Source organism: Pavona decussata, unplaced genomic scaffold, assembly GCF_977016875.1.
Source record: "Pavona decussata unplaced genomic scaffold, jaPavDecu1.1 SCAFFOLD_161, whole genome shotgun sequence".
Classification (NCBI taxonomy): domain Eukaryota; kingdom Metazoa; phylum Cnidaria; class Anthozoa; order Scleractinia; family Agariciidae; genus Pavona; species Pavona decussata.
The window spans coordinates 2305508-2320607 of NW_028145572.1; the positions used below are offsets into that span (position 1 = coordinate 2305508).

The 15100-nt window shown below is 37.9% G+C and overlaps 1 protein-coding gene and 1 long non-coding RNA gene across 2 annotated transcripts; one reads left to right on the forward strand and one right to left on the reverse strand.

The window, feature by feature from the left end:
• The first annotated feature begins 663 nt into the window (after positions 1–663).
• On the forward strand, positions 664–14474 carry LOC146464738 (uncharacterized). Its single transcript, XM_085129571.1, has 7 exons — positions 664–790; positions 862–946; positions 3913–3959; positions 4531–7307; positions 8784–9038; positions 9594–9812; positions 10418–14474. The coding sequence occupies exons 1-7, from the start codon at positions 759–761 to the stop codon at positions 10750–10752; spliced, it is 3750 nt and encodes a 1249-aa protein (XP_084985697.1). The 5' UTR covers positions 664–758; the 3' UTR covers positions 10753–14474.
• LOC146464739 (uncharacterized) lies at positions 12485–15027 on the reverse strand. Its single transcript, XR_014868462.1, has 2 exons — positions 12975–15027; positions 12485–12649 (listed from the first exon to the last, which is right to left on the reverse strand). It is a non-coding gene; the product is annotated as an uncharacterized LOC146464739 (long non-coding RNA).
• Between the last annotated feature and the right edge of the window lie 73 nt (positions 15028–15100).

The window sequence follows — 15100 nt, forward strand, 5'->3', positions numbered from 1 at the left end:
GTAATTACTCTAAGAAAAAGTGCACAGCAGTGATAAAATAAAGTTATTTATAGCATTGAAATACAATCACTTTCTTTGTTTCCTCTTCTGAAAAGCCTCAAAAATGAAATAACCTGGTTATTTTACATGTTATTAAAGAGAAATAATATTTTATTTTGTTCACTAAGAGCACCAAACGCGGGATATCTCAAAATTATATCATTAAAAAACGTTTCCCTTATTTGCTCATGTAAATGACAGTGAAAAACAAAATGGGTTTCATTTTCTATCTCGTTTATAGAAGAACAACTTTAACCAACTCAGACACCAACCCAGCAACACTGTCCAAAGGTCGAAAAAACACTTGAAAGTGACGACGCGGATCCGATTGAACCGATGACTGTATGCAAATCAGAGAAGCAAATAACTTTAGACATAATCCGCATTTGATTCACCTGTTCAATTCACGAGGTCGCCCACAGAGCGCTTTGATTTTACTGTAAATACTACTTCTTTAGATTTGAGCCACATTCTCTCTTCGCGTGCCGGTGTAATCGGAGATCAGACTTCTCGAACAGTCATCAGACCCTTGCAGGGTAGGCCCCTTTTTCGCGGGAAATTTCCCAAAATTACCCACAAATCAATGGAATAGTCGTTGTACGCAAGCGCAGTAACACCCATAGTATTTCTCTGACGCAAAGGGTTTACTCTGATACAAACATGTCTGTCTGGTTCGTTTCATTTTCGGAAGGTTTCAGCCGTGTACAAACTGGCAGACGATGGACAAGGGTTATAGTGGCTTGAGGAGAACGTAAGCTCTTTGCATTATTGTTTTCTGAGCTTCTGTTGAGATTACAGTTAACCCTCTGTGGAATTTTTTAGGCGAAAACGTGCACATTCGAGCAAATGTCCTTGCTGCTACTCGTCCGAGGAAGAGCAGGAAAATCATGCAAGCACTAAAAAAGAGGTGTGTTGGTTTGCTCTTTACCTAACTATGATTAGACGATCGATGATGGAAAATGAGGGATTTTTGGTTCTCCTTTTGGCGAATGGCTGGGATGATAGCCAAAAACTCGAGAACAACAATTTTTGTCGATGATTTGTTGTGAAAAATCGTCCCCGGTGACCATGTGACAAGCGCGGAAGCAAGGAAAAATGGAATGATTTTCTCGAATTTTGGTGTAACGTAGCCTTTAAAAAGGACACTAATCATGATTTAAGGTAAACTAGCGTTCTGTGTGATTAAAAAAAGATTGGGGATCAAAGGAGCCATGTAAACTTTCAAAAGGGCCTTCAAGCTCGTTGTACAATTGTTGGCTTGAAGGGTTGTGCCGCATGGAATCTACAAAATGTGTTTGTTTACTATTGAACTCTTATTCATAACTTTTCCTAGGCTCCTCTTTATGTTAACTTTTCTTAATGCAGTTTACTCGATGATTTATTTATTTTATGTGGTTTAAAATGTTCATACTAGAATATTACAGCTGAGTTCGCGCAATATTTTTCCAGAATACCGCTATATCACAAACTGAAGTAGATCAAAATGAGTTTCATCCCGGTATATATTTATGCGATTGAAAAATTTCAAGAGCAAAGCTGTTCGATTTTGCAAAACAGAAAACCTGATTTATGACATTTTTGTTGTATCTTTTCGCTTTGCTGTTAAAGGCTCTATCTAGCGTGAAAGTTAATAAATGTGCAAGATTGAAACGTGTACAAATAAAATGTGTACTACGGTAGTTCTTGCCCCGGACAAGTTGAAAGCTGCCAATCGAAGCGAAGTCGTGTCGCATGTAATCGTATGTCTAATTTTAAATTGGACGTCATTTCGTTGGTATCCAGGCTGAAAATGCTTTTCTTCATGTTGTTTGCTTTCACACGTTTAAGCCGTAAAACTCATAGCTTTTCCGAAAACTTCTTTTGGTGAAATGATATTCCTCGGATATTTCGCCGCACTTCACGACAGAAAGTCTCCTGAGTGTAGTTTATCGCCCGAAATGAGGACATTTCACTGCTCAGCTCGATCTGTATTGTTACTCGAGAACGTCAAGCTTTCGGTGCAGTTAATAGAATTATCCTTGCTGGTCTTTCAAAACTTTATCAGGAAAAAGTCATTTGAGAGGTGTAAAATTGTTTTATAACTTAACTTATTTTTATGTTTAAATAGCTTCATCTGCATTTCTCATCTCATCTTTAATTTTTGTCCAAAATCAGTTTTTACATATAAACTTAATGTGTGTTAAGGCTTCCATTGCTGTTATAGCAGAGCCAAAACTTATAAGGTTGACACATTTAGGAATGATTTTGGTATTCCAAATGTGAGTTAAATTGACTTAGCTCAGGTTTTGATCAGCTGAGTGTTTGTACGTGTAAAACAAAAGAATTATTCTGACATCGAGCTGCCTTAGGCGAGTCTGGTTTGTAGCTAGGTTAATAGCCTTATTTTCATGTTGACAACTTTCCCAAGAAATCTGGCTCCCACCCGGCCAACACAGAGCACACTCCAGATGTCCAGTTTTCTCTTCGGCAAATAAATAATAACTGTCCTTTTCCATGTGCTGGTGTCACGCGATATTTGTTTGTTTCAGACAAGTCTGCTCCCTTATGGTAACCTTTCTTTTGGAGAGTAAAATTTTCCAGCAATATTATCAGAACACATGTGTATGAATGTGTATGACTAAAATTTTCAGTACTGTACAGAAAAGTTGAGTCAATCTTGTTTTTAACAGTGTCATTTCGGGACATGTTATATAAGCTGTCTACACATGTAAGGGATATAACTTTTAAACTTTAACAACTTAATTGGGTGACACATTGTTTAAAAAAAAATTATAAACATATACATGGTATGGCAGTTAAGAGAGGGGGCGGGACGTCTAAAAAGGAAAGACAGGAATAGGACACATAGACCCATGCATGGTGCCATCCAAGGGGGGTATGAAAGGAAAATAATAAGAAAAAGAGAAAAAATGTAAGCTGCATAAAAATCAAACAATGGTTTGGAGCAATGGACCACATACAGACCAGGTCTACATTGTAAACTGAAGTTTAAAGGCACTTATAAATATTCATAAAAAAAGGTTTAATGGAACCAGGAGTAGTAAAACTACAAGGGAGAACTGTATTGCATACAGTGTTCAACTGTGTTCCAAAGTTTCACAATACAGACAAAATACGGGGCTTGAAAAGTACAGGCCAGAACTGTAAGGTAAAACCCAACTTACTAGCCGCGACGTGTACGTGGGTGATTACTAAAGGTTACACAATTTCAAATGTCCAATTTATCGCAATAGCTATATTACAAAAAAAAAAGATTTAGCAAGACTTCAAATCACAAAAACATTGATGAAAAGGATCAGAAGAAATGCTTTTAGCTAAGCATCTGTTTACATGGAGGCTGGGTGAACTCGGACTACCCTGGGCCGGCTAATTTTTGATACATAATTTTTATTTCCTTACAAAATGCTTTGAAGTGTTTACGTGCTAAACAGAGTCACTTGCTCATCTGAGCTACCCTGTCTGCTTGCTTTTGTCACCAAACTAGGAGAGCTACGTGTATCTTTTGTTTATGTAAATGGTCATGGAGAGCTATCTTTTTTGTCCCCTTAGAACTTTTCCGTACAAAACAAAAATGTGTTTGCCATATAGCAACAATGCTAGTGGGTTAGTGCACTGAAATTATGGTTATCCTGTCAAATTCTGTCAATATTTTCTGCGAAGACACAAAGTTACAATTAAATTTTGATATTTAAGCATTTAAACCAAGTTTGTCTTGCAAAGGAGCCAAATTTTAAAAAGTTTTTGCCCACTTGTTTAAAACAACATTGTTGATCTTTTGTTTGAATCACAATGAAGACCGACCTTACATAGCTCACGGTTTTAACTTCAGGAAAGAAAGAGTTAACTCTGTTTCTGTTGATTGTTACGTTGCAGAAAATAAAAGATGGCAATCAGGACAATGGAAAACAACGATCAAGCTCGTAAGTTTAAAGTGAAATTAATTGCCTCTCTGGGTGAAAATGATTTTTAATAAAAATATGTTTGTAGCTGCATATAGGTAAAAACAGATAAAAGTTGATGTTAAATTGATTTCAAGCCTTGGCAACCTTCAGTGCACTGGTACAACTGCCTGTAACTTTATGGAATTTAATTTTTTTTAATGGTAAGGTGACCAGTTCTTTTTTATGTTGACTATAATATCTACTTTTTTCTTTTATTTTCATTTTTTCACCCAGTAAAAAGCTTTCACCTCTTATTGGTCACAGAACAATCTAAATATTCCAGAAAAAACTTCTTAGTGTTCACGATTTCTTAGTTTCCCTGTCAAACTCCATGTGGTAATTTGTTTTTCGTTTGATTTTAATTGTTTAATAATATCTACTTTTTTCTTTTATTTTCATTTTTTCACCCAGTAAAAAGCTTTCACCTCTTATTGGTCACAGAACAATCTAAATATTCCAGAAAAAACTTCTTAGTGTTCACGATTTCTTAGTTTCCCTGTCAAACTCCATGTGGTAATTTGTTTTTCGTTTGATTTTAATTGTTTAATAGGAGGAAAAGAAGACTTGCAAGTGATGATGATGACGACAAAGATGTTGCTAGTAGGCCAGCTGAGACAGTTGATGAAAACCAGAACAGTAAAAAACCTCAGAAAACATTGCTGTCAGAGAGACCCCAGAAAAATGGGTCAAAAAGAAAAACCACAGCTTCAAAACAGGAATATGCTAAAAATGCTCTAGATGGTGTTGAGGAGTCAGAGCAAGACGGTAAACAGAACAGCAAGGTTGGAAGAGTTGCCTCCAAAAATAAAAATAGAGTTGGTGTGTCTACATTTAGCAATAGAGACAAGAGAGTGGAAGGAGCCAATTTGATTGACGCATCATCTACTGAAAGTAAATCAAAATCCAAAAAGGCAGAAAAGAAGAATGCGAATTCAGAATTTAAAAATGATGCTGAAGATGCTGACAAGAATGAACAAGAACTTCAAAAGAAATCTTTGAACAGTAAGAAAAATAATGCTAAGGTGAAGACATCAACTTCTCTTCGAAATAAAGGAACTCGGAAACAAAACAATAAAGATGGTGGCGATAATGGCTCAGTTGAAAAATGGAGATCATTAAGTGATAGTAAAAAACCTGACGCGGCTAAAGTCAGTAATGCAGAAAATGACAAACGGAACAAAGGTAGAGGTAAACCCAGTAAATCAAGAGGCGCTGCCAGTGGATCGTCATGGGAACCCAATAAAGGGAAAGAAATTATTCCACTTAAAAGCAACAAACATCCGAAGATTTATGCAAACAGTGGTAGTCATACCAAAAGGAAGGTTGAAGTGTTTGATCATTTATTTTGTGAAATGAAAAAGTGCCCAGGGTTTAGTAAAATAACAGTTTCTTCTGCTGCAGAAATGCTCCTGAAATTAACAGCTGATACGATTAAAGGCATTCTCCATGGCCCATCATCTCAGAAGTCCAAAACAGGTCTGGGTCAGGATAAACTGGCTAGTGGTAATTTGCCGCCATCTTCATCAAAGGCAACAACTTCCTGCACTTTGAGTGAGCCAAAGAGGAGACGTACACAATCTGAGAAGTCTTCGCTGGTGACTTCCAGAAGTACTGGTACTAGCTGTCTCTCTTCTCCAAGGAAGATGACATCTGGGAAGGCTGAAGAAGCAAAGTTGTCGCAGGCTGCTGAAGCTCTTGTTAGCTTCCGTGCTAATCCCACCATTTTGCTACAGGAGAAAACAGAGTCATTCGATAACAATGCAAGAAAGAAATCCAACACATCGCAGAGCTCTGCAAGTAAAGAGACACATTTTTCTGTTGCCGAAGCACCAATGCAAAGTGTGACAGCTACAAATGAAGAAGTGAGAGTGTCCCAGACCTCTGACAGTTTTTATGTAAATGCTCCTTCACAGAATCAGGTTACTTCTCAGCCTCAATCCAATCTCCTTTTTCAAGGAGCAATGCACCAGCCTGTGAGATTTCCCACAAACATTGAAGCAAACTTAAAACAAGTAGCGACAGTTCAGCAAACTCTGATGAATCTGAATCAGTTAGCTTCACAGTTAAACTCAGCCCCTGTAGCTGGCCCCAGAGTTAGTGCCCCAGTTTCTGAGAATCTCTCAACTTCTGTTATGAGCTCTATAATGATGAATCCAGTAGGAGTACAGAATATTCAGGCCTTATTCTGTCAACCAACACAGCCTTCAAATATCCAAACATCAGTAGCAGCACAGACGCCAGTTCCACCCCTCGCAGCAAGTGGCAACAATCAACAGCTGCGGCCACAACAGCCACTTAAAGGAATGGAAGACGTTGTTAGCTGTGTTGGCTCACGATCAGCTACTAATTTGTTGTGGAACATCAAACCAGCTACTGCACCTGTAGTCTACCTGACCAGTCCACAGACACTTAGTGGCGTCAGAGCAAGGAACATAATACCTCAGAGTGATAGTCGTGTACCATTCACTCCAGGTGTTGCAAAGGTACAATCAGTGGGAATACCAAAGACCTCGCTGAGCTCAGCAAGTACAAGTGTACTTACTCTTGGAAAAGTAACCTTGGTTAACCAGACTGCTCCTCTCTCTACTGCTAATGTCACTGCTCAAAGGCCAATACTCCCTCGTGAGCAGAGGTTGCCGTCTCTTTTCCCCAGTGTGTCACAGAGTGCTTCACTGCTTCCTGCAACAACAGTTGGGATCCCAGTTCCTCACAATGTTCCACCAGTCCGTGTCGGAAGCATGCCTGTCCAGTTTAGTAGCTTGGGTGTGACTTCTCCCCTCAATACAAGACAAACGCCTGTCAGTACTGTTGTCACGCAAGCACCTGTCACACAAGCACCTGTCATGCAAGCGGCTTGTGTTACCACAGGACAACTTACCGCTGTGAGTTCTCCAGTTTTGACACCTGTGAGTGCAAAACAAGCTGTGAAGAAGTTTGTTCACCAGAGAACAAAATCTGCAGAGCTGAAACAAAGTAGCAGTCTGAGCAATTTAATGCCGAATGAGTGTGCACCTTCCACTGTCGTTTCTGGGAGACCAGAGCCAACCATGATCACAGCTCCTTCTCTCCAGGAAGGTCAGTCCCCTGATCAGTCAAAAAAGCAGACTGTTTCTAACCTGTCTGAGTTTAACTTGGAGCAGGCTGCATCAGCCCTTCTTAGTATTAGTACACAGGAATCCTTGGACACTGCTAATACTGTACAGCAAGTGGCTGGAGAAGGTGAAGACTCCTTGGATGAGCATGATGATGAGGTTGTGTTTACTAGCAAGGGTGTGTTTCGTGTTGGAGATGTGGATGTAGACCCAAAGTACAACAGAATTGGTAGAGGTAAGAATTTTATTGGAACATCATTGCCTTACAGAAGAAATCAGCTTCTTCTACATACACAGCATGGTGTCAAACATTCTTAAGCAGTCAAATGTTGATAAAATTGAGGTTGAAGTTGAAAGGAACACAGTGGTTCAAATATACATCAAACAATATTCGTATAAGAATTCAATTCAATTCAATTCAATTCAATTTTATTTACACTGATTACAACGAAATACAATATACAGTCGAACCTGTATTAAGCGGCACCGTATTAAGCGGTCACCCTCTATTAAGCGGTCAGTTGTCAAAGTCCCGAAAATTACTTCCCTTATTTACTGTAATTCTGACCTGTATTAAACGGTCACCTCTATTAAGCGGTCGCGGTCACCCTATACTAAGTCCCAGCGAGCTGTTTCTATTGTCTTGACCTGTTTTAAACGGTCACCGTGTGAATGGATATCACTTAAATATGGTAACAAATAGCGTGCCAGGCAATTGAACTTCTAATGAGCTGCACAATCGTGGCGTTAATGTTTTACTAGTCTGTTTCAATACCATGCTCTCCTTTGACATACCATTTTACCGCCGAACTTTCTTAACCAAGCAAGTGATGTATAATTTCTGTGCAACCTGTATTAAGCGGTCAACCTGTATTAAGCGGTCACTTAGCCATTCCCCGAGGGTGACCGCTTAATACAGGTTTGACTGTATTTTACAGTAAGAAAAAAAATTAACTGTACAAAGCAATTTACTTAATGATTTTACTTTCTACGGAAGAAGTGCGTAGTGGCCAAAGGAGCAAGGCTTTCGTGTTGGCCACTACCTCTGTGCAGTTAAATAAAATAGGGGGAAGAAGGATTTATAATACTGTTGAAGAGCTCTGCTAGTTAAATTAATACTTTATTACATTCCACAAATGGCTTATACCATTTTCAAAGAAGGTTTAGGGGCTAAGGTATCTCATTTGGAAAGTTAGCCGAGATTCCTATTTTCTTTCCTGCAGCTCTTGCTTTCTTTTTTTTTTTTTTTTTTTTTTTCAAAATGCTGAATAAGTCTTCCCATTTAAGAGCTCTTTTTCTGTTTGACACTCTTAATGTCACAGGTGAGGTCAAAGTACAATCTCTTAATATGTGAATTTTTTCATTGTCAATTCTCATACATGCCCATGATCATGTAATATATTCACTGTTACCGGTAATAAGAATTTATAAGATTATTATTGTTTTAACTTTAACATTCATGTAGCAACCAAGTCAAATATTTTAATTTCATCATGACCTCAACAAAGTGTGAAAGGCTTACACTGAGATAATTTACAGTTCTTTTTTCTTATAGCAGTTCAATTGTCAATTTTTCAACTTTTTAAACAACGCCTCTTCAGTTGTAGAACATGTGATGTGGTCCCAAGCCTTCTTGTTACTACATACGGCTTCTGGGTACATTGAGTTAATATCAAAACATGAACTAAAAAGTACCTCTCTCTTTTCTCAGAGGGTTATACTTGTGGGAAATGTGGAAAGATCTTCACCTCTCTCAGCTATCTCGCACGACATATAAAGCGTGTGTGCCCAGACATGAGTTGCCGTAAATGGAAATGTACCATGTGTGACAAAGCATTCCGCCATCCATTTGGACTCCAGCAACATGTTTACACTCATACAGGAGAGAGACCACACAAGTGTTCTCAGTGCCCAAAGGCATTCTACAGTTCAAACGATTTGAGAAGGCACAGTAGAATACATTCTGGTAGGTATTTTTATAACACATGGAGAGGATAGGATTCTTAATCATTGTCACAAAATTGATCTAGGCTGGATGTACAGACATGCATGGTTTGAATGGTCGATGTATGCTGAGGTGCTCATTTTCATGCATGACATGATTTATCTGTTCAGGAGTTAACATCTCAGAGCTGGTTTCTGTTGAGTGCCAAAAGTAAAATTTACACTTGTTAAAAAGACACTTGGTGATGGTGCCTTTTTGGCTGAGGCACCAAAACTGTGGAACAGTTTGGCCATTAATATTTGTGAGGAAAACTCTAACAGTTTTAAAACTTAATGCATCTTTTTTAAATTAGCTTTTTATTAGATTCATATAGACATTTTGTGAACTTTTTATTATATAGTTTTAACTTTTGATATTTTTTTGTTAGATTTATATGTACTTATATGTGATGCATATTTGGTCATATGCATTAACATACGTTAACTTGCACAATAAAAGTATTAAATTATTATTATAATAACTTTTATTTTGCTTTTACTAAACTCTGTGATTGTTTCTTTTTTGGCTCTGTTGTAGGTGAACGTCCTTACCACTGTAAACATTGTGACAAAAGTTTTGCCACAACAATATCTTTGAAGACACACACGTACATCCATACCGGAGAAAAGCCACACAAGTGCCCCCACTGTCCCAAGACATTTGCGACATCAAGTAAACTTGGACGGCACATTGTAACACATTCAGAGCAACGCCCATTTACTTGTGATCACTGTCCAAAGTCTTTCAACAGATCAGGTGAGGTGTTATACAGCTGTAGCGGGGTCAAAATAATAGACATGAAAACATGAAAACATATATTTGAACTGTGGGTGAAAGATTAAAATTAAAAGAAGAAAGACTCTTGCACTTCCTTCACAGGTATATTAGGAACTCACAATATGACAACCCCCCAGTTGGGTTGATACTCAGTTGGTAGAGCACTGTGCCGGCATCGCAGAGGTCATGGGTTGGAATCCCGCTCATGCCTGAATTATTATTATGCTTTCTTTTCACGGTTGCTTAGGTTGCCTAAATAACTAGAGGGTCGTTCTTTTATTTAGACGTTAAATAAGTTAAAGAATTAAAAAATTGCTTCAATCTGCAGTATGGTCAAACCTTATTGAGCAACTACCTCTCATAAGCTACTACCTTTTGTAAGTGATCTCATAAGCAACTAATGAAAATTACTAGTGGACAAATGAACAAACAGACATCCGCTAAAGAGGAGAAAAGACTTTTAAAAATTTTGGAATGTTGTATAAATTTTTGCTTTTTATTTGAAGTAATTTTATTCATGTGTTCATCCACTTGAAATGTTTACCTCTTTGGAGGGATGATTAACATCCAAATTTCTATTTTAGGCGATTTGCGTCGGCATAATATGCACGTGCATGAATGCCGTGACAAACCATTTGAGTTTGAAGACTGTAGCACACCACTGAATACCTCAAGTGATGTGAGTGGAGACATTCCCAAAGGTCAGGGCAGTGTCTCAGGGCAAAGGTTTCTTTGTTCGGTTTGTGGGGAGATGTTTGACTCGTCCAGCAATCTGAGAGGACATTTGCTTTCCCATGATCCTCCGGAGTCCCCTGCATACGATGGAACCATGTCAAATCCTGTTGCACCCAGAACATCCAATCAAGGATTGCATCATTTGGACGAAAGCACAGAATCAGCGAGTGGTGATAGTAATTAGATAAGTGCAATAGTCCCTTTTTGTGGGTTTTTATTCCACACTAAGTGTACACCACAGCCCAGTTAATCAAAAGCAGAAAGCACTAATTCAGGTAAACAACGACTTTATTTCTTACAATTTCAAAAGCTCACTTTATAGGTAATGAGAAGTCAGAGTCAACATGGGAGGAGTGGCAGTGTAGTGGTTAGTGGTTCTGGTGTATGAGTGGACTTTCAGATGAATCAGGCTCCGTTAGGTTGGTCTCTCCATTGCAGTGTTGTTTCCCTAGACAAGAACCGATCTTTTAAGTTGCATCTCTCTGCTAAATTGTGTAACTGGGTACTACTGGGGAATTAGCCCTACAAAAATGCAGGTTAAGTTGTGGGTGAGTGGGCCACCTACACCTGGCCCCAGTTGTTCAAAAAGCAGATAACTTTATCCCGCAGATAAGTTGCTATCTAGCGGATAAAATGTATTAGTTGGAGTACATTTTATCAGCCGTATAATGATTTATCCACTGGATCGAGTTATCCGCTCTTTGAACAACCGGGGCCAGAAGTGCAACTGTACCAATGACTTTACTTGAAGATTAGTTACCTGACAGGTATCAATTTTGAAACTTATCCTGGATTAGTGTATTCTTACTTTGGACATCCAAACTCAGGAACAAAATATATTAGGATTGTCATTATTATGCCTGTGTGTATAAGCTTTTTTTGTGATAATTTTCTTTATAAAGGGTGATGTGAGGCTGTGCTGGCTAGTGCTTTAAGATTTAGGTGAAGGTTAAGCAGTGTTATTTTGTTCTTTTGGAAAAAGTTGTGATATTATTTGTTGCTAAATTTTCACAATACAGTAAATTATTTGTTTACTCAGCTTATAAAATCATTAATTTTCTAAATTTATTGATAGCCTGCGAGCGGGCTCCCACATATTAGTACGATTTTTTCTGATGACTGTAGGTACATTTTTTGATTTAAAGAATTATTATTTTTGCATGTTGCCGCATTGCTGTTGTGCAGTGAGATATGTGTGTTATCTCCTTTTGGAGAGTTTTTTATGCTTTAATGTAAATTTAAATATTCTTAGAATATTGCTATATGGTATTAAGGTAGCCACCAATGTGGCATTAGAGAAGTAGGGGAATTTTACCACCAGTGTAAATAATTATTAATTTCTGATAGAGTGGTTTTAAACTGGAGGGTTTTGTGCAAAGTCAGAAAATGCTCCAAAGTTGCCTAGTTTTGGTGTGTTAAATGTGCGTCCATATTTGCTTTTTGCCTAGAGGCTGAATTTCAGTTCAAAGAATATGATCACATGAAACACAGTCAGTCCACGTCACGCGTGGCAGTATTTCTGAGAATGAAATGAACATTCGAATTCCTCTTTGTAATGTCCGGCATTTGAATGGAATGTTGAACATTTCTCTGGAAATCTTTCCGAAAAAGACGCATTAGCTGAAAAAAAGATTCAAAATACTCGGGAAACAATTGTTATTCTTGAAATACTTAATGCTGTAAATTATGCAAAGAAACATTCATAGCTTTATACCGTCAATAAACTAGGGAAATTTCTATGGGAACTCTGAAATTTTTCAAAAAGGCTGGTCATGCGTGACGTGGATTGACTGTAAGCAGAGGCAAACTTCCCAGTAAATTATCGTTTGCACGATAAATTTAATACCTTGTAAGGTTTAGTGTACAAAATCTACGGTGTAGGCTAAAATACTGAGCAATTTTGACTTTTTAGCCAAAAAAGAGATAGATACACCTCTTTTGTACAAAGCCCTTCAATATTTGAGTGTCGCAAATAATTTTGGGTTTGCTTTGGTTTTGATTTAATACTTCGCTGTGATTGGCTTGGAAAATTTACACCACTCTATCAACCAATGAGAAGCAAAACCAAAACCAATCGTGACCTGCTCCCACGTGTTTTCCCGCGCTTGGCCCCGTTACATATATTTGCTTCAAACTCTGATTGGTCCATTGTGTTGTGTATGTCTGTTGTGATTGGTTAGAATAATTTGTTTGGTTTGGTTTTACAACGCTCAAATGAAAACTGCTCTAAAGCCAAACAAGTACAATACTGTTGCTATGCTTACTTTTCCCATGCGTTGCGTGGTCCCTGTAGTCAACTGAGTTTTGTGGGAATGAGTGTTATTGAATAGCAAATAATCCCAGTCGGTGAAATCTTGTTTCAGCAGAGGCTAAACGTGACATGCTGAACTTATTTTGAATCATAACATTGTAAGATTTGGTTTGATCACAAACGAAATTATTTTCTTAGAGTCCTTTAGAAAGCTTTGCTGTATTTCACACCATTGCAAACCAAACGGTGGATGTGGTGTCAGGCTTTCCATCTTGCTACCATGGCATGGGATAGGTAAACAGTTGCAGCATTTTTTTGTTTGTTTGTTCCCACAATTTTTGCAGGTTTTTTTCTTTCAGAAGTCAATGTTGTTGAATATTTTTCGTACGTTGCATTGTTTCTACTGAAATACATGTGATAGTTCTAAAACGAATTGAGATTACTTTGTTTTTACCACAAAGATTAAGCTAGGCAAACCTTTATGATGGCTGGCCATACATTTGTTTCAATGAAAGTACTTGAAAGTTGACTTTGCTCATCTGTTGGTTTCTCTTACAAACCATACGTTTTGAGCTTTATGAATAAGAAACATTTTTTTAGTTTGTAGTAGTCTCTTTGTCGTGTTAAATAATGAATTTGCCAAACAGACTTGATATATTTCACGTTTATGTACTGTTTTATAGCCGAAATCAAGTATCACAAAGTTTATAGCTCTTTCTGTAACGTTGAAAAATACTTTAATGTCCGTTTTACTTTGTAAGGTCTCCTGCTTAAACAGTTTATTGTTCTGTGTTCATTGTTGAGCTTTCTTTTTGTTCTTTTATTTTAAATTTCAAAGCCAAAAATTAATGGTAACCAAACTATAATTACGGTGATTTTTAGTGAAACACAAACTTAAAAGTTCAGAACTAAACCAACAGTTCCTTTTTGGCTGCCGTCAATTAAAATTGAGAATCAAGTTCACCAACACAAGTGCTTCACACTGGCTGCTTGGGAAGTGTTTACGATGCGCAAACGCCGCGAGCGGCCGCTAATTTCACCAATATGTTAAATTGGAAACATTAGGCACTCAACAAATCGTACGTTGACGTTCGATGGCGAGTTCTAGCTAGTTCAGGCTCGGCACCGTGCTCAATGAGTCATGGTATATACGGCCACCAAAAAAAGTTTCGCTCTCGTGACTCGCTCTCGCTCTAAATGAAATCGTTATAAAGTTTTGAACTTCGAGTGCGTATGCCATTAAAAATTACCATTTTGTGGTAGATAATTACACTGTAATTTTCCCTGTGTACATAAAATTTAAGAGAGAGAGAGAGAGAGAGCACAACAAATCAAATTCAATAGAAAGTACATAAAAGAACAATCTTACATGTGGTAGTTTTGCACCATGTACATTCTTGATATGAAAATAAATAGTTTCAGTAAAATATGAAGTTAATGAACTAAAGCTTCGCGAATGTTGTATAAATTGCACAACTAAGTAAATTTGTAAACGCCAGAAAGTCGTGTAATTAATATATACACTGTAAGTTGCTCTTTAGTGTTATCAATTTTTTTATCTTGAGAGTGTTTCAGTTAATTCTAATGGTAGCAGCGTGCTGAAAGTCAACTTTTGCTTTGAGTGGTTGTAAAGAAATAAAATAATGAAAGTCAAAGTATTGGTTCTGACTGGCTAAGGTCTTTGGAAAACCAGCAAAAGTTAAAGTAGTGACGTGCTAAGAAATTGCACGTGCGCCTGTAAACTAGCTTGCCACGCAGTCGTATATTACCCTCCTTCTTCCCCAAAGGAGGAGGCTAATACGACTGGCCTGAAAACGACTGCGTGGGAGGCTACCTTCAAACAGGCAAATTGCTAGCCTGGGCCCAGTTGTTCAAAGCACGATTAAGCTAATCTTGGATTAACAACAACTTTGGTTCGAGTTTAATTACACAACAGTAAAGATTTTTCAAAAAGATTTTTGTCCCTCAGTTTTGGCGTTGACTTTTCTTTACCACTAGCTTAACATTAGAGTTTAAAAAGAATTTTAACGATCGAGCAGAAAACCTCGGTTAACTTTTAATCGTGGATTAACGTTAATCGGCTTTCGAGCAACCGGGCCCTGATTAGCAAATGTTTGAATTCTTTCGGGGGGCAAGAGGAGTCCACGTTAAGAGATAATGCCGTTGTTTGTTTGTTTGTTTTTTTGCACGCCACGATTTGATTGTCTGACAGTACCGGAACGCAAATCGTACTCGTATGTTGACATCGAGTTTGATGTTCAATTTTGGTTGACATGGCGGT